At 43.0% G+C, this 24,920-nt stretch overlaps 1 protein-coding gene across 1 annotated transcript in view; it reads right to left on the minus strand.

Annotated features, from left to right (window-relative positions):
• Positions 1-7,402, minus strand: part of LOC120017406 (inactive ubiquitin carboxyl-terminal hydrolase 54-like) — a 53,523-nt gene extending 46,121 nt beyond the window's left edge. The window contains exon 1 of the mRNA XM_038960155.1: positions 7,256-7,402. Within this exon, the coding sequence (XP_038816083.1) occupies positions 7,256-7,402 (147 nt within the window). The remainder of the gene's footprint in view (positions 1-7,255) is intronic.
• Positions 7,403-24,920: the final 17,518 nt, after the last annotated feature.

Here is a 24,920-nt window from a genome sequence, read left to right on the forward strand (position 1 = left end):
CATGGAACCCAAAAGAGTTCTACCTGAAACCAAAAAGGGTTCTCCTATGGGGACGTCCAAATATCCTTTTTTCTAAGAGTGTACTTCCAACTCAGCATAGAAATGATTTGCTTAAATCCTTTTTATATGCCCATATTCAAATGTTCCCAAATTATGACCTTTTCAACAAAGTTATGCCTGTTAAACCATGTGTAGGCAAAATAAGAGACAATATCAGAGAACTTAATGAAGCCTAGTTAACGCACAGCATTTAATTTCAGACAAAAAAGGACTGTTTTCGCCCCCGGGCTGCCGATACGCTGTTCCAGCATATTGTTATGGCTCCCAGCAGCAGACAATACATTATCAGCTCCCCCCCTCTGTCTCCTTACTCATAACTGACACTAATTTGTAGCTTTGGCGGTATTATCAGTCAGTTAAGCCCCTGTATTTCTATTTGGCTGATTATATGGTAATCCAAAAATAGAGTGAAAACTAATGACAGGTTGTTTGGCTGGGTAATTATGGTGCATGGCAGCATCTGTCTGACAATTGTTTATGGGGACTAGAAGCTTGGCTTAAGTCACAGGCGACTGACTGCCTGGCAGGCACCATATTAAACTTTGGAACCGCCTTTCCCATTTCCCCCGAAGTACGGTGTGAGTGGGTCCTCCCAGTCAAGCTGGCAGTGCCTGGGCAGCAGTCCTATAGAAGGCAATGGTAGAACCACTTTCTTAAGCCACTTGTTCAGGCTGAGTCCTTCTGGATGAGAGAGTGGACAAGAGTCTCCCACCCACTACGTCAAGTAAAGTATCTATGAGTACACTAATAAGAGACTGGTTATCCAGGCATTTCATAAGACTCAAGCCTACTTCACCAATCATTTACTTAACATGAGTCCTTCAAGGATGACTTGGTGACTTGCTGGTGTGGTGACTTGCAGTGGTTGGATTTTAAGACGACCAAATAATGGACAGTTTTACAGTAGAACAAATTAATTGCTGTTATTGTTGTTTTATATTTATCAATGGATTGACATTGTATGGGACTACATGAGAATCTGTAATTACAGTATTGCATCAGTAGAGGGATTAGTCAGGAACAAAGGCTGATTATAATGAGATCTGGCATAAAGTTTCATATCACTGACAGATTAGAAATTGGACTAATCTGAAAATGTGGGTATGAGAAGCCAGAAGTATGGGAAGCAGACTCCCGAGTGAAGAACATTACCGCACTGAAATATTTAAAGCTACACTTGGAGCATGAAGTTCTGAGAACATTCTGTGTGTGTGTATCATGCTACATTAAATGTATCGTCATCTCTCTGTCATGTCAAGTGAGGATACTAACACGTATTTCAGAGAGTTGTGTTTCACTATATTTTCCTAAGGGTGCCACACAGGACTTGTCTATTACTGTCTGTAATCACTGCTCCTCCCTGAAATCTCACAGAAGTCTAACTCTTTTTCCATAACGTTATCGAGCAAATTAAGAAGGAATGTCAACGTAACTTGTATCGAAGTAAGAAGCAAAATTCTGTTTCCAAAATAATAATTATTGTGAGCTAATGTGACATAATAAAGAAATGTGCATATGTCGCAACAGCAATGATAATTCGCCTTATTTAACTCTTATTAAAATCTTTTTCCATTAAAGGATGTCGATTTAACTCGTTTGACTGCTAGGATTGTACATAAATCCTTTATCCTTTACGCATGTGCATAATCATAGATAAATCCGACAGGAGAGTTTTAATGATGAAAGTTGGACAGAGGATCTCAAAATCTCTGTGCAAAAAACACTTTCACAAGCTTATTTTCTGGCAATTGTGCCTTATTCTGTGCTAGAGTTAGGTGGTATTCAGATTTTCATACCGTCATACCGTTTCTGTACCATACCAGGGTATACGTTATTACCGGAAGTGCACACAAAGGGCTCTATAATATAATTTTTTTTAAATGCACAAAACAATTTAGGCAGCAGGGATCGAGATCCAGGAGGGGATTGAATGTCTCTGTTGTAACCAAGAAGCTTGATCTTGACATCTAGCCACTTAGCTAGCAAGTTAGCAAACCAAATGCATAGCTGGAACCCTGAGCTTGAAATAATTGATTTGATACATCTTAGATTTCGTATAGTTAAACTTAACTTACAGTTAATTATAAGCAGTGGCGTAGCACACCTCCTAGCAGAACCCGCGAGGGTATTGAAAATCGTACCATATGTATTTCGAAAAACCCCGGTATATGTTATCCTGTGCCTGATGTTAAACAAACCGTTATAAATGAATAATGCAAATAGTTAAGCCTATTTGCGTGATTGACCCATCATTTCAATAAAATCTCAGTTTATGATTGTAATTCAACTTTGCCATGGTATAGCCCCCGATAGGCCTATCAGACAGCCTACAGTAGCCTACACAGCAAATTTGCAAGTGTTCAAATCTTGGTGTTAAGGTAAAAAGTGTTGTGAGTGTTATATCTGAGTGTTGATTAAGGCTGTCGAGAGTCGGCTGTTCTTTCGACCAATCGATTGGTAAAACATTTTAAACGTGTATTTTTCCATATATAGACGCATCCTATGTGTTTTAATCAAATCAACTATACGCATTGAACTTGTCTGATGCTTTAATTGCACTGTTGGTTGAAATAATTAAGACACAAAAATGACTAGAGGGAGTCCGACTGCAATTGATTTGATTGTACCGCCTGGCTCAGATTGTGTAAAAAAAAAACTGCTAGTGACTGTGTGACTAGCATCCATTGTCTCTCTCTCCTCCCTGCTGCAGCGACCACCACAGAACATCAACAGTGTTGATCACGCTGAAGCTGCAACATAATTACAGCCATTTCTGACTGAAAAGTTCTGCTTAGGAAAAACATTCCCTATTCCCTTAACCCTTGCTTTCTTTACGTGACACATGTATGCATCTCATGCATGTGACCAATAGGGCCTGACCTATGGCATATCATAATCACATCAATAAATTGGATATAATAAACTCCACACCGTAACACGTGACAGCAAAATGGATGCAGAGGACATGACAAATAAACTAGAAACGGGGGAATGTTACTGGTTGCTCAGGAGGTAAAGGGGAAGTCAGATGTGTTGAATACATTTGGCTAGTTGTGGAAAATACTGGAGATCAAGAAAAATAAGGTATGGAGCAAGCGCTGTGTGCATATTATGTGTACCAAACAGGTGCTGTTAAATTATAATATTTTTCTGACCGTTTGGAACAATGTAAACAACACAAAATAAAGTATAAGCGTACCAGAGAGTCTGTTGTGATGTATTTTTGGGCCTTTTTTAGCCGGCAAAGACTAAAAACAGTCGCATGCCTTCGTGAATGCAAATGCCGAAATTGAACAGTTTATGTATTGTTTACGCCAATTATTGAAGGGTCGCTTTGTTATTTTATTTTAAAGCTAAAATGCTTGACTGCATTTGAAATAATGAATGACTCGTATGCTTTGTGATGACATGAACAAATGAATGATTGATACATTAGGCTACATAAATATAGAAATATAGGCCTAAGTAAGTTATGGTATTAAGACTAACCAGAATGCACTCTCAGGCCTGGTGGTTATACCAGGCTGCTATACTAAGCCTAGTAATGATAATGACATTACTTATTTGTATAATGATTATCATAATAATAGCAGTAGTAATAATAACAATAAGGAGATCAAGAAAAAGGAGGGTTATTACTTGTATTATTAAAATAATTTTGGGGGAAATTTGGAACAGTGTAAACAAAACTAAAGAAGTTCTAAGTAATACCAGAGGGGCTGTTCCAACAGAAACAAGTGCAAAGCCTTTATTACAGCATAGCAAATAAAAAAATAGCCACATTTGTGATATTGTTTATCTGACATGAGGCTTGGTGCTCACAGTCTGTAGGCTATTAAACAAACACTCAAACAGGCAACATAAGCAGGATCTGTCTTGTTTCTGTAAATATACAGTACCGGTCAAAAGTTTGGACACACCTACTCATTCAAGGGTTTTCTTTATTTTTTTATTATTTTTTACATTGTAGAATAATAGTGAAGACATCAAAACTATGAAATAACACATATGGAATCATGTAGTAACCAATCTCAAATATATTTTATATTTGAGATTCTTCAAAGTTGCCACCCTTTGCCTTGATGACAGCTTTGCACACTCTTGGCACTCTCTCAACCAGTTTCATGAGGTAGTCCCCTGGAATGCATTTCAACGGGTGGGCCTTGTTAAAAGTCGCAGTGATGAAACTGGCTCTCATGAGGACCGCCACAGCAATTGAAGACCCAGAGTTACCTCTGCTGCAGAGGATACGTTCATTAGTGTTTTCCAGCCTCAAAAATTGCAGCCCAAATAAATGTTTCACAGAGTTCAAGTAACAGTCACATCTCAACATCAATTGTTCAGAGGAGACTGCGTGAATCAGGCCTTCATGGTCTAATCGCTGCAAAGAAACCACTACTAAAGGACACCAATAAGAAGAAGAGACTTGCTTGGGCCAAGAAACACGAGCAATGGACATTAGACCAGTGGAAATCTCTCCTTCGGTCTGATGAGTCCAAATTTGAGATTTTAGGTTACAACCGCCGTGTCTTTGTGAGACGCAGAGTAAGTGAACGGATGATCTCCGCATGTGTGGTTCCCACCGTGAAGCATGGAGAAGGAGGTGTGATGGTGTGGGGGTGCTTTGCTGGTGACACTGTCTGTGATGTATTTAGAATTCATGGCAGACTTAACCAGCATGGCTACCACAGCATTCTGAATGCCAAGAGTGTGCAAAGCTGTCATCATGGCAAAGGGTGGCTACTTTGAAGAATTAGTTTAACACATTTTTGATTACTACATGATTCTATATGTGTTATATCATAGTTTTGAAGTCTTCACTATTATTCTACAATGTAGAAAATAGTCAAAATAAAGAAAAACCCTTGAATGAGTAGGTGTGTCCAAACTTTTGACTGGTACTGTATATGAATGATAAATAAAGCCAGGCATATTTAACAGTTAGGCTGTTGATTATAGACCTAATTAATTTGGGGTTTCCTCTCTTCTCACTTTTCTTAGACAATTAAGGCAAGGGCTGTTTTCTTGCCTCCTAACTCCGCTGCTGCTACCGCCACATTGTTCTCAACACCAATATGCTGGTTAACTTTGCTATTATCCACATAGCTGTAAGGGGTGCGTACTGGCGGCAGAGAAGTCAGGCGCAGGAGAGCAAAAACTGTGTTGACAACGGCGCAGTTTAATAATAAAAACCACCGGAAAACAGAACAATCAAACAATGGGTACAAAACCCGTCGTACACCAGACATAACGTGCACAAGCACTTACAATAAACAATACCGGACAAGGACATGGGGGGAACAGAGGGTTAAATACACAACATGTAATGATGGAATTGAAACCAGGTGTGTGGGAAGACAAGACAAAACAAATAGAAAATGAAAAGTGGATCGATGATGGCTAGAAGACCGGCGATGCCAACCGCCGAGCGCCGCCCGAACAAGGAGAGGGACCAACTTCGGCGGAAGTCGTGACAATAGCAACATGGTCTAGGAAAAGGCGCCAATTCAACAGTGCACTGATGTTTCAGAACGGCAGACAGCGACTGTAACGTCCTGACCAGAGTTCTTATGTGTTTTGCTTGTTTAGTGTTGGTCAGGGCGTGAGCTGGGTGGGAATTCTATGTTGTGTGTCTAGTTTGTCTGTTTCTATGTTGGGTTAAATGTGTTGCCTGATATGGTTCTCAATTAGAGGCAGGTGTTTGACGTTTCCTCTGATTGAGAACCATATTAAGGTAGGCTGTTCTCACTGTTTGTTTGTGGGTGATTGTTCCTGTGTCAGTGTTGGTGCTACACGGGACTGTGACGGTTAGTGTGTTTTGTCAGTTTGTATAGTGTCTTGTTTTGTTTGATTAAATTCATTATGTCTAATTACCACGCTGCACATTGGTCCTCTGATCCTTCTCGCCTCTCCTCGTCTGAGGAGGAGGACGACATAGACTGCCGTTACAGAGACCACTATCGAATGCAGGAGAAAGCGCATTTGTTATAAAATTATTTTACCATTGTCCTTAGCCATATACAATTTCAGTAGCACGTCTTACGAGTTATGGACTGTGCCATCCCCACGGTCTCCACAATGGATTAGTCCACTCAGACAAGGCAGGTGTCTTGTACATCAAAGAAATCTTTGGTCGACCAACAGCCTATATACCAAACAATCAACCAGTTCGCTAAATGAGGTCAGTCCTAGTGTTGATTCTGGGGGGGTTAACATCAGTGGGATTGAAATTGACCCCAAATGCAGTGAATAAATGAAGTGTTATTTGAATCACAGTATAATCAACACTGTGTGTGGTGTTGTTGTTACTCGACTGTGTTGAGCTCATTTCCGTTAACATTGACTGATTAATTGATTTTATACTATACCAAGATGAATAACTTGTTTCTAAACTAATCCAATCTGTAAGGGGTTGGACTTATTGCACCCGTTACTGAGATGGTTGTTCCAGTTTAGATGGTTTAGGTAGTCTAGTTTATTATGTCTTTCACCATAGCAGTCATTCTGAATGCAGGTTGTGGGTGATAAAATGTTGAAATTGTTGGATGTCCTCCCTCTGGCAGGATACCGTAAGGAATAAATAATCACTTCACAAACCAGTTTATTGTAACTTGCAGGTCTGATGTAGCCCATGAGGCAAAATTTTATTTTCAGACCACAATGTTAATGATAACTAGGCCTTATGAAATGTATAATATATAAAGGGTTGACTTTGAATTCAAACACATTCACTTGTTCAGTCACTAACTCGGTGAAGGCCTCAGAACTAAAAGTTATTGAATGCAACAACTATGTCTCTGTCACTAACAAACACATTAATGGGTGGGTATCTCTCACATTCAATTGAAAGGCATATGCAAATAAGGCGTTTACAACCTACATCGTTAAAACAACCCCCCGCCCCCCAAAAAATACTGTAACACTACATGAGCTTTTCCCTAACATAAAAAAGTGTAACAGCAACAGCTCTAATAAAGTGTTAATTTAAGTCTGAATTTGCAACACCCTTGGTGTTAAGGACCACCACTCTAGGGGTGTTAGTTTGTGAACACTTTGAAAAGTTTTAGTTTTAAAATTATTTTGGTGGGTCACATATAATTTCACTGTGGGTGTTAATATTCTGGATGTTAAAATTCGGATCTAAAAATTTGCTGTGTGTGCGTGCAAGCAGTAGTGTGTTTGTTTGTATCCCTACCTGTAGTGCGCTGTTGAGGAAGCAGCTGTTTTGGCCCGGCTCGTTGCTGAGTCCTTTACTGGGGGCGATGGATGTCATGGTGCGTGGGGTAAAGATCCCCTGCAGTCCGCCGCTTCCGGACGCAAAGTAGTTCCTCTTCCAAGACATGTTCCTGGCTATGAGTCACCTATTTCCCGGGATCAACACTCAACAGTCTGCCCCCATGACAAAACACACAGGGCCATCTTTGCAGTGGCAGAAAAAAACGGAGAGTGAAAATCAGTGGGTGTCCAAAATGGGCTAGAAAGACAAAAAAAAATCAATACAACTGTGGTTAGTTTTTCCAATGGTTTGATTTGACTGATGGAGTCCAGAGACTCTAATGTTCCTAGTGCAATATCGGACAGGGTGTGTCCTATCTAATCCAGTCTTCAGAGAGATAGAGCGAGTGGAATCTTCTCATCCTCTAGCTTTCTCACTCCCTCTCAGTCTCCCTCCTGGACTCCCCCTCTTTCTTGGACTCGTTTGTGGAATCTCACAGACGTCTGACACTAGGGGACTCGTTGATGGTAGTTGTTGTTGCTGCTGCAGGTGTGTCGACCCTCACTGGTGTCTTCTGCACAGCCAAGTACAGCAGAGTCTTAGCTCCTCAACAACAGAAGCTCTTTACAGAACAGGCCAAAGGGGAGAGAGGTGAAAGTTCACACTTCAGCAGATCTGCAGGGGGACAAGAACATAGAAGTTTATGAGCGGGCTCCTCCCCATACCACCTCCCCCTCACTGGTTTAATCACACTCCCACACTAAAGTCACAATAGAGGGAGATATATTTACAATCAAGACCCTCTCTCCCACTCAAAATGCCATGTCTCCTCCAGTGCTCTCCCTGCCCTACCTCTGTCTTTACTCGATTTCCACACGCAGTATGCAGATGTCTCCACTATCACCACGGTGGAAGGGGAATAGATTTGCTGACAGTCATCCCATTTGCGGAGCGTTAAGACGGGAGAAAAGTCGAAGCCCACCCTCCACTGGGTCTCTGCACAAGTGCCTGGGACTGCATTCCCTCCTTCCTTCTAGCACACACCGTGCAGATAATGCCTTGCAGGAGACGTGGTAGTGTGACGCCACTCTGCCACGAGTGGTGCAGGTCTGAGGCACTCTAATCAGAAATCCACAGACAGGCTAAATAAAGCTGTGCAAAGTCTGCTCGGTGGGCGGACACAGGTGTGTGAAGGTGATTATGAGGATGACAGCGTAGAGAGAGTGGTAATTCCACAGTGGTTTTATAAAACCCTTGTTGTCATTTGTAAATATTACAAATCTCATTGCCCTTTGTGATATGGAAGGAAACTTTTTTTTCTTCCCCCCCAATTTCATGGTATCCAATTGGTAGTAGTTACAGTCTTGTTTCATCGCTGCAACTCCCGTACAGACTCGGGAGGGACAAATGCATCCTCCGAAACACATCCCAACCTAGCCACACTGCTTCTTGACACAATGCACATCCAACCCGGAAGCCAGTCGCACCAAGGATGAACCAGACTTGTGGAGGCTACAATTATCTTTCTGAGGTCTTGGCTGATTTCTTTTGATTTCCCCATGATGTCAAGCAAAGAGGCACTGCGTTTGAAGGTAGGCCTTGAAATACATCCACAGGTACACCTCAAATTGACTCAAATGATGTCAATTATCCTATCAGAAGCTTCTGAAGCCATGACATCATTTTCTGGAATTTTCCAAGCTGTTTAAAGGCACAGTCAACTTAGTGTATGTAAACTTCTGACACACTGGAATTGTGATACAGTGAATTATAAGTGAATTATAAGTAATCTGTCTGTAAACAATTGTTGGAAAAATGTCTTGTGTCATGCACAAAGTAGATGTCCTAACCGACTTGCCAAAACTATAGTTTGTTAACAAGAAATTTGTGGAGTGCTCGAAAAACGTGTTTTAATGACTCCAACCTAAGTGTATGTAAACTTCTGACTTCAACTGTACACTGAGTGTACAAAACACTAAGGACACCTGCTCTTTCCATGACATAATGTAGACTGACCAATGGCACACGTACACATTCCATGAATCCAGGGGAAAGCTATGATCCCTTATTGATGTCACTTGTTAAATCCACTTCAATCAGTGTAGATGAAGGGAAGGAGCCAGGTTAAAGAATGTTTTTTAAGCCTTGAGACAATCGAGACATGGATTGTGTACGGGTGCCATTCAGAGGGTGAATGGGCAAGACAAAATATTTAAGTGCATTTGAACGGGGTATGATAGTAGGTGCTAGGTTTTTCACACTCAACAGTTTCCCATGTGTATCAAGAATTGTCCACCAACCAAAGGACATCCAGCCAACTTGACACAACTTTGAAAAGAATTGGCGTCAACATGGGCCAGCATCCCTGTGGAATGCCTTCGACACGTTGTAGAGTCCAAGCCCCGACGAATTGAGGCTGTTCTTTGAGAGCAAAGGGTGCAACTCAATATTAGGAAGGTGTCCTTAATGTTTTGTTCACTCAGTGTATACAGTGCATTTGGAAAGTATTTCACATTTTGTTACGTTATAGCCTTATTCTAAAATGTATTAAAAACATGTTTTTCCTCATAAATCTACACACAATACCCCATATTGACAAATTGAAAACACGTTTATAGAATATTTGCAATAATTTAAAAAATTATAATGAAATAAATACTTTATTTACGTAAGTATTCAGACCCTTTGCTATGAGACTCGAAATTGAGCTCATGTGCATCCTGTTTCCATTGGTCATCCTTGAGATGTTAAAACAACTTGGAGTTCACCTGTGGTAAATTCAATTGATTGGACATGATTTGTAAAGGCACACACCTGTATATATAAGGTCCCATAGTTGACAGTGCATGTCAGAGCAAAAACCAAGCCATGAGGTCGAAGGAATTGTCCGTAGAGCTCCGAGACAGGATCGTGTTGAGGCACAGATCTGGGGAAGGGTAGCAAAACATTTCTGCAACATTGAAGGTCCCCATGGACACAGTGGCCTCCATCATTCTTAAATGAAAGAATTTTGGAACCACCAAGACACTTCCTAGAACTGGCTGCCCGGCCAAACTAAGCAATCGGGGGAGAAGGGCCTTGGTCAGGGAGGTGACCAAGAACCCGATGGTCACTCTGACAGAGCTCCGGAGTTGCTCTGGGGAGATGGGAGAAACTTCCAGAAGGACAACCATCTCTGCAGCACTCCACCAATTAGGCCTTTACGGAAGCCACTCTTCAGTAAAAGGCACATGACAGCCCGCTTGGAGTTTGACAAAAGGCACCTAAAGGACTCTCAGACCATGAGAAACAAGATTCTCTGGTCTGATGAAACCAAGATTGAACTCTTTGGCCTGAATGCCAAGCATCATGTCTGGAGGAAGCCTGGCACCATCCCTACAGTGATGAATGGTGGTGGCAGCATCATGTTGTGGGGATGTTTTTTAGCCACATGGACTGGGAGACTATCCAGGACTGAGGAAAAGAAGAACGTAGCAAAGTACAGAGACATCCTTGATGAAAACCTGCTCCAGAGCGCTAGGACCTCAGACTGGGGAGAAGGTTCACCTTCCAATAGGGCAACGACCCTAAGCAAACAGCCAAGACATTGCAGGAGTGGCTTCGGGACAAATCTCTGCATGATCCCGGACTTGAACCCGATCGAACATCTCTGGAGAGCCCTGAAAATAGCAGTGCAGTGATGATCCCCATCCAACCTGACAGAGCTTGAGAGGATCTGCAGAGAATGGGAGAAACTCCCCAAATACAGGTGTGCCAAGCTTGTAGTGTCATAACCAAGAAGACTTGAGGCTGTAATCACTTCCAAATGTCCTTCAACAAAGTACTGAGTAAAGGGTCTGAATACTTATGTAAATGTAATATTTCAGTTTTGTATTTATAAAAATGTGGAGAAAAAAAAGAAAAAAAAACGTTTTTGCTTGTCATTATGAGGTATTGTGTGTAGATTGATGAAGGAAAAAAATATTTAATCAATTTTAGAATAAGGCTGTTACGTAACAAAATGGGGAAAAAGTCAAGGGGTCTGAATACTTTCCGAATACACTGTATATGCTTATGGTAACATTTATGATACTATGAAACATTTATTAGGTTTGGTGGCTAAAAATCGGAGCTCTTGGCGGTTTTTAAGTAGGCTCTTTCTCAGTCCTTCCATATCCATCATCATCACAATGTGCTTTAAATGGTCCGACTTCAGGGCAGAGTTGCAAGGAAGGGATGAGGAGTGAGATGAAAGGGAGAGGGATTAAGAAGGAGGGAGAGAACAATGAAAGAGGTAATAAGGTGGAGGTACAGAGGAGGAGAGCAAGAAAGAGTCAGTACATCCCTATTGTGTGTGGTGGCTGTGATGAACCGAGCCTTCTCTCCAATTCCTCTTTCGTTCCTCCACTCCTCTCTTCTTCTCTCCTCTGGATGTGTTTACCCAATGTTGAATCACAAGCTGACCTGTACTTGTGATGTCACCAGGTCACATGTCTGTCTGTTTGTGTTTGCTCTTCACAACCCGGACCTGTGGCACCGACTGGCAGGATCAACCAACCTCTGGTGTACAGTGTACACAGTCTGCCTATGACAGACACAAAGTTTTGAGTTTTGTGTTTGCAGACACCAAAAGGGAAACATCAATAATCCTGAATGAGTCATTCATTAATGAGTCATTCATAAACCACCACTGTTCAAATGTGGGAAGAAATGTCCTCCTTCCACACACTTGATTAAAAACGGTGTAAAAAAACAAAATGTGAACAATTAATCACTGTCGCTTATTCAAGAGGATAGACTCTTGGTGAACCTGAGGCGACACTGAGCAAGACTACGGCGTGTGTCTGTGTCTCTACTCTGCACTTATGCATGTCTGCGTAATTACTTGTTTACTTCAAGGAGGAGGATCAACAGCCCTCCTGTCCTCTCTATCCCACAAGCCCAGTGAATGGTGCTGAGTCCAAAATAGTTCCTCTGCCAGACAAAAACAACACTTTCAGCGCTCGTGGTGGGAGTAAGACAATCCCTGAGCTGAGGGTCAAACAGACACACACTCCCACCCTGGGACTGGCTGGCTGGGCTGGGGAATTATATGGGCGTTTCCTATAGGTGGACGGTTGTGAAGCAGCCTAATCACCGGCGCAGGGAGGAGAGGGTTCAAAGGGGGGGCTTAGACGTTTCCTGTAATGAGGTGGCTTGTTAACACCAATGCTGGGTGAAGACGCTGGGGGTGCTTGGGCATCTCCTATAGGTGGTGTTGTGTTGTTATCATCCCGACTGAGTGTTCCCTACCAAGGGCGAGGTTAAGGGGGAGTGTAGCATGGGCGTCTCCTATACAGCTAACTACCGTTTTGTTGGGGGAGTGGAGGGAGTTCAGTTAAGAGGCAGGTCATGTGGGCAGATTAGCCTGATCAGACCCTGCCTAGGATTAGTCTGTCCCGTTGGTCAGGGATCTGTCTGGGCCTGAGAGGGAGGCAGACCTGACTAACCTAGCCGCTACGCCATGCGACATGAAGCTCATATTAGCTCCACCACAGACACAGATGTCTACTGGGCTGTAGGAGGCTCCCTCAGCATGGCCCGTAGCCACTGTGCATTTACAACACCACATGGCCAGGGGCAGCCACAGGGAGTTAGAAAACATGCTACTAGTCCCAGATACTCATGGAGAGAGACGGGATTCCCTCCCTCCCTGCTGCCTTCACATGAGCTCATTACAGACAGCTCAGATGAAATGTTCTCCAAAAGCCATCATTGTCAAAGAAGTGACCACAAGTGCTGGATGATTTCTAAGCGGTAGGTAATTGGGACACTACATTGGGAAACTACACTGCAAGCATATCCCTAGCAGTCCAGAGGTGTTATTTTCGGTATGCAACACCAGAAGCAGAAAATCGGGGGCCGCATCTTCAGTGCGAGACACTTATTTCAGATGAGAACACTTTGGAAGCGTGATTGAAATGCTTGATGATCACAGTGGCTCCAGTTTCAACCGAAGCTTGCGCTATGCGAGCGCTTTGGCCGGTTTGTGCCACAAAGCCAGAACACCAAAGTGGGCTAAGTCTCCTAGGCAACAAAAGTATAGGCCTAGATGACAGCTGATGATGTGCTCCAACGGGTGTTTGAATTCATCCATCTCTTTTCATTCACTTAGAAGTCCTAGGACATATGAAATGGGTCTCAGAAGGGATGTTCTCTAAAAGAGGCATCATTACTGAATGAAGTCATCGATGAAAGGGGAGTCGACACCCTAAATACACCTCTTCACACAGCAGCACAGCCTTCAGTCAGCATTCAGGGACCAGAGAGAGAATCTGTTTGACTCAGGGAAGATGGCGCCCATTGCCAGGCAACTGGCTGCCACATCTGATTAGAGGGCTGGGTGCTGATGGACTGGCCTCTCTGACCAGGAGGCATGTTGACATGCCCACATCGATCAGTGCGTGTCCCATCACGTCCAGGCCAGCTCTGCTCACAGTGATTTTCTCACCAGGCAGCTACGCAGACCACTGCAACAGGCCTGGGTGCCATCACACACATGGTAACGTGTTGGCTTCTCTCTCGCCATATGATTGTCAGGTAAGATTAGCCTACGTGCTTTTGAGTAGGACCTACATAGGAAAGGTTAGGAGAATCAAAATTGGAAAAACTAAATCAATACCCATCTATCTGCATTAAAATGAATCATGGTCCTTCATAAGAAAGATCCATACTAAAGCAAACCACCCAGAATGATGCTGGACCCTTGTGGCTGTGTGACACTGACTGGGCAGTGTGTACACAGTGTGACTGAAACCCACCAATTTTGACTAATTCAATTGAACTCAGTGAGGCGAAAAGGCTGAGCTGAGCGCCAGCGAGACGAAATATCCCCTGACGACATTAATGGGCCATTATACAGTTCACCCATCCTGTCTGCCATACACCGCACAGATAAAGTGAGAAAAGGCTTCTTAAAAAAATTCCCCATCAAATTAAATAAAGCTGTATGTCCCAGAGAAATACCATTCGGGTGCTTGAGAAGTATAAACAATAGTAAAACGCTGTTTAAAGCTTAAATAGCGTTATACTGCCTCGAACAGGATTAAGCAAATGAAGCCTGACAAGACTCTTTGGTGCAATTCCAGCTTAACGGGCATAAAGACAGACACACACAACACAGCATAGTAATCCCCCCCCCCCCCCGGCCCTCACATTCCATATCATCTCATAATAAATCATCAATAGGGGGGGGGGGGGGGGGCTTGTCTGGAAGTGGTTACGCAACATGATTACAGTCTGTAGCTGAGTGTAGCCCCTCCTCCGCCTGCACCCCTAGAAATCACCACTAATGCCTCCCGTTGACACCCCTCCAGCACCACACCACCACATTGCCAGCCTGGCAGGGGCGCCGTGCCAGGGCCTGGCCTCCACCGGGACTACGCCAACAGGGGGATGCAAAGTAGACTTGTGGAGGCCGCATGGGGCTCGCTCCCAAAGACTGGTGCTCTGGTGCTCACATGCAGGCCTACTGCTGTGCTGCCATTGACTATATCAACTGAATTTAGGACTGTACTGGCAAATCAAATCTGTAGCCTGATCACCAAAAACGGTCTGTGCCTTTAGGAAAGTCTTCCAACCTGGAAATGGCATGCCCTGATGTTGTTTCACTTTCATTGGAGACAGGGGAGGAATTCAGTTTGGCCACACTGATATTGACATTCCATCATTAATGAAAACAGTGAGGAGTCTCACCATTGAACAAACTCACACCCCAGTCTGACAGTAACAGCTTCAGCTACTGGTGATTTTATCACAATCTACTTCTGCCAAGAGGACCTTCTAGGAGCTTACAGTGACACATGAAAACAGGACCCCTGCTGGTGAGAATCACACCACCATTAAACCAAGAGCCAAGGCTCTGGCAGATTCTGGCTTTGACTACTAGTCAAAAGGCAATCATTGAATGAACAGTTCGAGGGGACTTGATGAGGGATACCAATGAAATGTTGGTCAAACAATGAGGAAAGAGGTCACTGCTGACTTGTCTGTATTCCAGCAGCCTAACCTGAATAACGTTTGCCACTATTAAAACCCTGGCCTCTGACCTGCCAAATGATAAAACATCTGTCCCCGGCTCGCATTGCTGGTAAATCTGGGCTGTTTGGGCATTTAAGCTGGCCTCCTAATTGTCTTAATGCGGCATTACTGTATTTATGTAATCAGCTCCAGCCCTATTTAAAATTACCTGGCCTGGAAGATCGTTCTAACATGGGAGGAGGGAGAGAGAGACAGGCTAAATTAATCTTGAAATAACCTTGCCATAATTCTTGTATCTGGTTTACTGTTACTGAGAATGTGGCACTAAAGCAGAATAAACCAACTAATCTCAGCAGAAAATGCTTTGCCTCACAGTGAGAGAGAGAGCACTTGGGTCTTAATGAGTATTACATAAGGTAGCATAACATAGGCCTACATCTGTTTTCAGACAGACAACATCTAGCGACAATTAATGACTCTTGAAATCTTAAGGCTGACTCCTGATTCTCTCAGTCATTCACACGCACTTGTGATTTAGGTTTGAAATGACTTGCTATGGCTCAGGTGGGGAAGGGGGATAGACGTTGAAGAGATTAGAAGCATGCTGTGCGGTATGGGGTGATGCCAGGACAAACAATGTAAGTGTGCAGTGTGCACATACAAACACACACACACCCATCCTGGCTGCATGTCTGCACGCTATCAGAGCTCTGGCAGACGGCAGGGGGTAGTGGCAGCCTGCGAACGTGGGAAAAGGAGGGATTCAGTATAAGGGGCTACCGTGGGACCCGACATCATTGCGGCGCGGTCTGCATTTTTCATGCGGCGAGCGGGAGATCAGACAGACAATATTTTTTGGTATCGCAGATTAGGCTACTTGGAAATAGTCATCTGTCTGTTTTGTAGGGTATGCGTTAGCCAATTAAAAGCACCTCTTTGTCGCACTATTTACACACTCGCTCTCTCATCATTCGCTGCTTCAAGTTCAATAGCACCTCTTCTCTCCTAGTTTGGGTGTGCGAGATCAAGTGCAGCGTTAGGCTATATGGGTGGTCTAAATGAAATGCATGGGTGGAGAAGCATGGTGCAGTTAGCCTATTTTAGCAAGGAAATTTGCTTAAGTATGTTTAGGCTACAGTTTACTACAGTTTCAGGAAATAACTATTGACAATTAAAAGTTGAGGTGCAACGTTGCGCCTTTTCCTTTTCAATAAATATTGATAACCTATTTTTTTGTCTTTGCATGGAAATCGTCCCGCTCCTAAAAGGGTAGCCTGTAGGCTATGCAAAACGTAAGAGAAAGTGCAAGTGTCCGCTCTCATCATTCTTGCTGCTTTAAGCTCAGTAGCCATACCTCTCCTCTCCTAGTTGGGCGTGTGAGATCAGGTTTGCGTGTGGTCTCTATTAAACAAAGCATGCTATATGCATGGGCGGAGAACCATGGGGGTTATCTTTCCAAGGAAATTAACTTCCGAAATATAATAAAGCTATAGTTTAGGCCTACTACATTTTTTGGAAATAAATACTGATCACCCATATTTGTCTCTGCCTGCAAAACGTCCCGCTCCTATTAAAGTATGCTATATTATGCAAAACGTAGCTCGAGAGAAAGTGCAAGTGCGATAACCCCCGTGCTTCTACGTTCCAACTCTGGATCTCTTTCAAACTACGTCTAGCCTAATGGCTGATATATCCCAGTAATACCAATAACCTAATATAGCCTAATGGGCCAAGTGAGAATCTCTGGTAATTTAACCTATTTCTTGGGTTATTTTTGATATTGCCTACAGGGCGCAAAATTGCTGGGACCATGGCTGCCAAGCGATATGCCTGACCTATGCCTAAAATAAAATTTGCAGGACTGCGGTCGGGTTCGGGGCTAGTTCTTGTGGGAGCGGGTGGGAGTTGGACTAACCTAACGTAGCGGGCGTTAAAAGGCCCATTGACCCGAGTCCCGATATTCGTTTTTCAGGGGAAACGGAAGTTAGGTTGAATATACCGTATCCCTGAAAACCGGAAACATCCACCTTCTACCAAACACGCGGAGAGTGAAGTCGGACAATAAGCCAGCAGGAGTGAGCGGGTACGGTATGAAAAGCTGCGGGAGCGGGAGGATGAAATCAGTCCCGCGCAGACCTCCAATTCAATAACATTTCCACTCCCAAAGAAAACAGGGCAGATGCAGAAGGTTGTTTTTTTGTGATGAGGGTGTGGGTATGTGGGGTGGATGGTCAAACACACCAGACATGATGACACATTGGTCAGTACCAACACCCCTCTCCCCCTCTCCCTTACAACCTCTTTCCACCTCCATCAATATTTCCGAGAAAAAGAAAAGTGCGAGGAGAGCAGTGGGAAGCAGTAAGAGAACACTCAATAGTTTCAAGTAACTGACAGTGAGAGAGATGAAAAATCGAAAGAGACTGAAAAGGAGTTTGAGAGGATAAAACTAGGAGACATTGCTATGTAGCTAGAATAGAGGAGATGAGAGAGAGAGAGAGAGAGAAAGAGAGCGAGATGAGAGAGAGAAAGAGAGCGAGATGAGAGAGAGAGAGAGATGGAAAGCAGGGCAGGGGTGAGCGGAGGGTATGGCAGCAATCACTCTGGCCAGATCAGTGGAGATGAACTGGGCTGAAGCCAGCCAGAGAGAGAGGTTGAGACTGGGCACAGAGCTCCATCTCCGGCTTTCAGCCTTTCTGTCTCTCTCACTCACTCCCTCAGTCACTCACTCTTTGACTCTCTCACTCGATCACTCACCAGGGTTCTAAATATAAAAAATGTATTGGTTGCAAAAAACGAATATGTAACACTGTAAAGACACTAGCTTATTATAAAAAGCTAAAATCATGATGCGAATTAAGGGGGAGCTGAATGAGACGTTAGCACCTCTAAATGAGAAGCTAGCTCCCCTAAATGCAACAAAAGTCAAACTGGGGGGGGGTCTCTAAATAATGAAATTTAACCATTCTAATATTTGTTTAAAAAGCCGTGGTAAATATGACAATAAAAGCTTCCAATGAAACGAACACCCCCACCTCTCTGTCATGGTTTAAACAATCTATTTCTACAGTATGTGGTGGCGCTGTCCACTCAGTAGTACTGAATTTCAGCTTTAGCTGAGCTCCTTTACACATTGATTTTCCTTTGTACTTCCTCATTTTTGCTATTTGTTTGCCATGCGTCGTTTAATAAAAAAATATCCTTTATTCCAACTCATTACATTTATCCATTGATGTATCATTGCTTGCTGTTGTCAGTCAGCTCTTTAGATCACTCAATGCTTTGTTTTTCAGGTGCTCGTGGGTGCTGGGGTTCTCCCTGCCATCCGTGACCAGAGGTAGCAGACCATTTATTTACCTTTATTCTTTTCTAAAGTTGTTTGTTTTCTTTCCTGGATCAGCTGATGGTCGACAATATCACTAGACAACACGCCTACAGCTAGACACCAATGCGCATCCAATCCATCCAACAAGTATACGTTAATGAAAGTAGGCCTATAGTTGACTCTTTTGGTTAGAAGCATTCGATTTTGCAACTGCATAGACCTACATTATTTTGGATATGTGAGCCCAGGAGAGCTCTTTCACAGTGAAACATCATGACATGTTAAGTAGGCATAGTTACACATACAGTGTATTTTAAGCGATAACCAAGACCCATAAATAGTACAGGGCTTAAGTTCAATGTTTTAATTCAATTCTTATTTGTTAATAATGACAAATAACACTGTCATAAATGTCATTAATGCAAGGATAGAGAGTTAGTGTTTTATGTCACACGATCTGTGAAGACTCCAAGCATTAATTCATGAACTAGGGTGTAAAACATGTTTTGATTCAACTCATGTTGTCACGCCCTGACCTTAGTATTCTATGTTTTCTGTATTATTTTGGTCATGTCAGGGTGTGACGAGGGTGGATATGATTGTTTTGTATTGTCTAGGGTTTTTGTATGTCTAGGTGTGTGTGTGTAGTCTAGGCATATGTAGGTCTATGGTGGCCTAGATTGGTTCCCAATCAGAGGCAGCTGTTTATCGTTGTCTCTGATTGGGGATCCTATTTAGGTTGCCATTTTACAGTTTGGTTTGTGGGTTATTGTCTATGTGATGTTGCATGTCTGCACTCATGTCATTTAGCGTTCACGTTCGTGTTGTTATTTTGTATAGTTTGTTCAGTCTTCTTCGTTATTAAAAATAAGATGTATTATCATCACGCTGCGCCTTGGTCTCCTCACTACGACGATCGTGACACATGTATTACATTGAATGTAGGCTTCCTATTCTTCCAGGTTGTTAGCTAGCTACAACAGCCAAAGATGTAACATGCATTCCTCAAAACACCACCCAGAGAGAACGTTTGCTAACAAGTGACAAACAAGTCCTCGTGATGTGGATGTTGAGGAACTTAAAACTTGTGACTCTCTCTATTGCAGTCCTGTTGATGTGGATTGGGGCATGTTCCCTCCTCTGCTTCCTGAAGTCAACAATCAACTCCTTTGTTTTGCTTAAGTTGAGGGAGAGTTTGTTATCATGACACCACAGTGCCAGTTCACTTACCTCCTCCCGATAGGCTGACTCATCGTTGTTGGTTATCATGCAGTGGTCTCGTCAGCAAACTTGATGATGGAGTCGGTGCTGTGCAAAGCCACGCAGTCGTGGGTGAACAGGGAGTACAGCAGAGGACCGAGGACACATCCCTGGGGGGACCCTGTGTTAAGAGTCAGTGTGGAGGAGGTGTTGTTGCCAATCCTCACAGCCTGTGGTCTGCTCGTCAGGAAGTCCAGGATCCAGTTGCAGAGGGTGATGTCCAGGCCCAGGGCTCTGAGCCTTGTGAATAGCTACAGAAATGGCATCTTCCGTGGATCTGTTTGAGCGGTAGGCAAATTGGAGTGAGTCCAATGTGCCTGGCATGCTGGCCTTGATGTTGGCCATGAACAGCCTCTTAAACCACTTCACGATAATTGAGGTGAGCGCGACGGGGCGATAGCCATTTGGGCATGTCACCTTGTCTTTCTTGGGCACAGAGACGATGGTGGTCTCCTTTAAGCAGGTGGGGACTACAGCCTGAGACAGGGGCAGGTTGAAGTTGTCCGAGAAGACGCCTGCCAGCTGGTCAGCACACACTCTGAGGACGTGGCCAGGGATGCCATCTGGGTCGGCGGCTTGGCGAGTATTCACTCTTTTGAGAGTTTTCTTCACGTCAGCCTAGGACGGCGAAAGCACCTGGTCGTCTGGAGCAGTGAGAGTCTGCCTGAATGGCTCAGTATTGTCTGCCTCGGAGCGAGCATAGAATGCGTTAAGCTCATCTGGGAGGAAGGCTTGGGTTGGCACCACACAGTTGGATTTGCCTTTGTAGTCTGTGATAGTCTGTAGTCCTTGCCACATGTGACGCGAATCTGAGTTGTCAAACATCAATTCAAGTTTGAGTCTGTATTGTCTTTTTGCGTCCCTAATGGATATGCGGAGCGAAACAAAGGAGGTACTTCCACAATACTGATGATGGATCAGCTCCTAGAAAGATGATATCACGTATGGCTGCAAATATTGAGGAAGCTTATTCTATGACAATGCACTAAATCGAGATTTGTTGTTGTTGTTACATATCGTGAAATATATGGAGGCAAAAATTACAATAGCCTACAATTAGCAAAATAGAACTCGAATGAACATGAAATTGGTTTCAATATTATAAAATGATATAGGCCTATGTAGCCTATACTGTAGGCTATTTATCTTTTAATGCAATCATCTCAGTTTTCATGTTTATCCCTCGCTTGTTTGTAACAATTGCAAAGACATTGTGCAACTTTGTATTTGTAGTCAACTTCGTTGTGAAGTCAATAGCGTCACAGAGAGACATATAAACATCTTGATTCTATGTTTAGTGGAGATCTTCTGTGTATAAAGTGACGCGGTAGGGGGAAAAACGTATCTGTCGATGCACTTAGAGTGGTCTGAGGCAGTTGGTAAATAACAAGCGTTTTGTGCAACCTTAGTAACGATGGTGTTGGGAAACAGCTCGGATATTTAACGATGCTTCAACGAAAGTTCTAATGATGAACAAGATGCTTTTGGGAAACTGGGCCCAGATCTTTTGACCTGGTTGTGCTAAAGCAAGCTGTTTCAGCTGTTAGTAGTAATGGTGCAGCCTTAGACGCTATCGAATCTGCACTCGCTTTTTTTTCTAAGGACCTCGGAATCAACGGTACAGCGGAACCTTATCAGTACAACAATAATTATCTGGGAGATTTTTTTCCTAGTCGCAAGGCTCCCAAAATAAAACTCCTGGTCGCACAGCAAAATTGGTCACACTTTGTAGCACTATCACTTACTCTATGTTTTTTCTCTCTCTCTCGCAGGCATCCAGCACTCAATGTCCCTTTGTCCTGGCATCCAGGCCTGCTTATTCATCTTACCATCTGTATGATAAAGTGCCACCTGAACCCGGGCCAAGAAGCCATGTGAACTCAACTCTCAGCATCGCAGGGGGGTGGATGGATAGAAGCAAGATGGCGCCGACAGACATGCCTCCGCCCAGTACCCTGCCCTGAACTTTAGTCACTGTTACTAGCCGGCTCCGACCCGGTACTCTACCCTGCACCTTAGAGACTGCTGCCCTATGTACATAAAGGCATTGAACACTGGTCAATTTAATAATGTTTGCATACTGTTTTACCCACTTTATATGTACAGTATATACTGTATTCTAGTCATGGCTCATCTTATATAACTACTGCTGTACACACCTTTTCTATTCATATACTGTCCATGCTGTTTATACACACCTGGGCTGTCCCCGACTAAAACAAATCTTTGTTGAACTAGTCATCTACATTTTTAAACGTGTCTTTTCCCCTACACCATGTGTGTTATAATAAAATCAACTATATGTAGGCTACTGAGCTTGTCTGATGCTTTAAGCACACTGTGACTAAATAATTAAGACACACAAATGACTCGAGGGAGCCAGAGATCAAGATAACCTAACCAGAAAAAAAAGAAAACTGCTCCCGACCCTCTTCCTCCCGCTGCTGCTGGCCTTCGCAGATTGACAACCTTTTCCATCTGGAGTGCCAATTTATCTTACCATTTCTACCATCTGAGTGCCAGTTATGATTTTTATATGCACATTTTCATGAAACAGTTTCATTTATAATAATGCCTTTGTAGCTCAAAATCATTATCATGTGGTTAATCAAAATTCTAAAAGTAACTTCCAATGCCAACTATATAAAAATAGCCTACATAAAGCCAACAAATAAAAACATTGCAGCCTGCAGGCAGAAAATATCCTGATAAAAATAAATATCCTATAAATCACATTGGCTACGCATGGCCTGTCTGCAAGGAACTTGAAACATTGTATCACTATTAACTTGGGTCAGGCCTAAAGCTCCTGCTAGCAAACTTGCAACATTGAAATAAACCAAAACGTGTTCTTCACAAGTGTAACCTAGGTTGTGTGGTCTGCAAACAACGTGTCCACTCCGACAATGACAACGATAAAATACTGAAATAATAATATATTGAACACATTAACAGAAATTACCTTAACCAAACAAACATTGTAGATCAGAAATTATGGGAATTAACAGTAAATGTACTACTGATGATACTGGTGTGCCATCCCCCTTGCCTCCGCAATGGATTAGTCCACTGAGATAGGCATGAATCAGACAGGTGTCGCATGTGTCATAAAAATATATACATATATATACTTTAGACTGCTCGACTAAAAAAAGCTTGTGTGGCCTACCACTTTGTGGCTGAGCCATTGTTGCTCCTAGATGTTTCCACTTCATAAATTACAGTTGACAAGGGCTGCTCTAGCAGGGCAGAAATTTGAAAAACTGACTTGTTGGAAAGGTGTCATCCTATGACGGTGCCACGTTAAAAGTCACTGAGCTCTTCAGTACACGCCATTCTACTCCTAATGTTTGTTTATGGAAATTGCATGGCTGTATGCTCAATTTTATTTACCTGTTAGCAACGGGTGCGGCTGAAATAGCCGGATCCATTAATTTGAAGGGGTGTCCACAGACTTTTGGCCATGTAGTGTATAAATTCCAGACTCTGACATTTCTCGTTCTGATATTTCTTACATTTTTTGTATTACTGCACTGTTGGAATTAGAAACACAAGTATTTCGCTTCACCTTCGTTAACATCTGCAAATCTGTGTATGCGACCAATAAAATTGTATTTGATTTTGATGGGACAACACAACTTGGGATCAACTCAATAAAACAAGAGTGGTAAGGTCAACAGAAACACAACAGCCCAAACACAAAAGCTGAGGCAGTAACGTTACTGAAGCACACTTCCAAGGCAGCCCTACATCACTTGTTCCATTGGGAGCCACACTTCAAAAGGAGCTTAATGATGATGAATGTGTAAATACCATGTTTTTTTTTAATTATTTTTTTAAATTGTTTATTTGCTCATAGGCCTAAGTGATAGATTCCCAGTCGTAACTATTTTACATTTGCTTTTCTAACCCCGAGCCATTTCTGAACCCGCATAGGGCAAATAAAAATGCAGCGGAGGATAACATAAACTAAGTCAAAAATTGGCATCTTCTGTGTTTACAGCTAGCCCCTGCCTTTTAGCTTGGATTAAATACTGCTCTGCTGCCTGCCTAAACATAAATAACATCAGACCTACAGCACAGAAAATTGTCATTGCTAGTGGATCCCAATAAGCAAAAACACTTTGTGTGGAAGTAATCTAACCTGTAATCTAACATGACCGATATGATTGCTATTACACAATACAATAAAAGGTTCTTATAGAACTCCACCAATAACAATAATCTTTGGGAAATCCCATATGAACCATGTCAGTCACAAATGGTAGGCCTATATTGTGTCCTTCAATGACCAGCAATATATCAAATGGGGGTGAAAACTGGGTGAGGAATAGAAGGGTGGGGAATGAGAGAGAGAGAGAAAGAGAGAGAGAGAGAGAGAGAAAGAGAGAGAGAGAGAGAGAGAGAGAGAGAGAGAGAGAGAGAGAGAGAGAGAGAGAGAGAAAGGGAGAGAGAGAGATGCTGTGATGTTGGCTGTATGTGTTAATGAGCCTTGACTGCTTTCGACACAAAACGGCCAAAACCCACAGACACGCCTTGCCCCAGAGACGCCAAATTCTTATACCAAACCAACCCCTAGCCCCAACCCCATTAGCACTTCTGATATGAAATTAGTGTATATGAGCAATATGGCAACAACAAAAAATCCACCCAGCCTTTCAGAGGACATGACCTGGTGATGTCATTATGGGTCAACCAAATTCCTTCCATCATTCTCAGACAATAATCCAGACACCTGATGCAACAGTTGCACTGACAGATTATACATTTGGTTGAGTTGAGTTGAATGAGTTTAAAGCTTATGAAAGAAGAGTTAGCCTATGGTTTCACCAAAAGGAACGTTGTACACACCATTAGTATGTCAATACACCACTTTCCTACAATGACACACAGACCATCACCCCACCACAACAGTGGGTGGGCCAGAGTGCAGCGAGTCCTGGCCTGTCATGGGCACCAAAGCCTATTAACACGGTCCATTAGTTCTGGAGGTGAACCCAGTGTGAAGTAGACCGGTCTTGTAATGGTGAAATCAGTTCATTTGACTGATGTTCTGATGTT

Source organism: Salvelinus namaycush, chromosome 22 (genome assembly GCF_016432855.1).
Source record: "Salvelinus namaycush isolate Seneca chromosome 22, SaNama_1.0, whole genome shotgun sequence".
Classification (NCBI taxonomy): domain Eukaryota; kingdom Metazoa; phylum Chordata; class Actinopteri; order Salmoniformes; family Salmonidae; genus Salvelinus; species Salvelinus namaycush.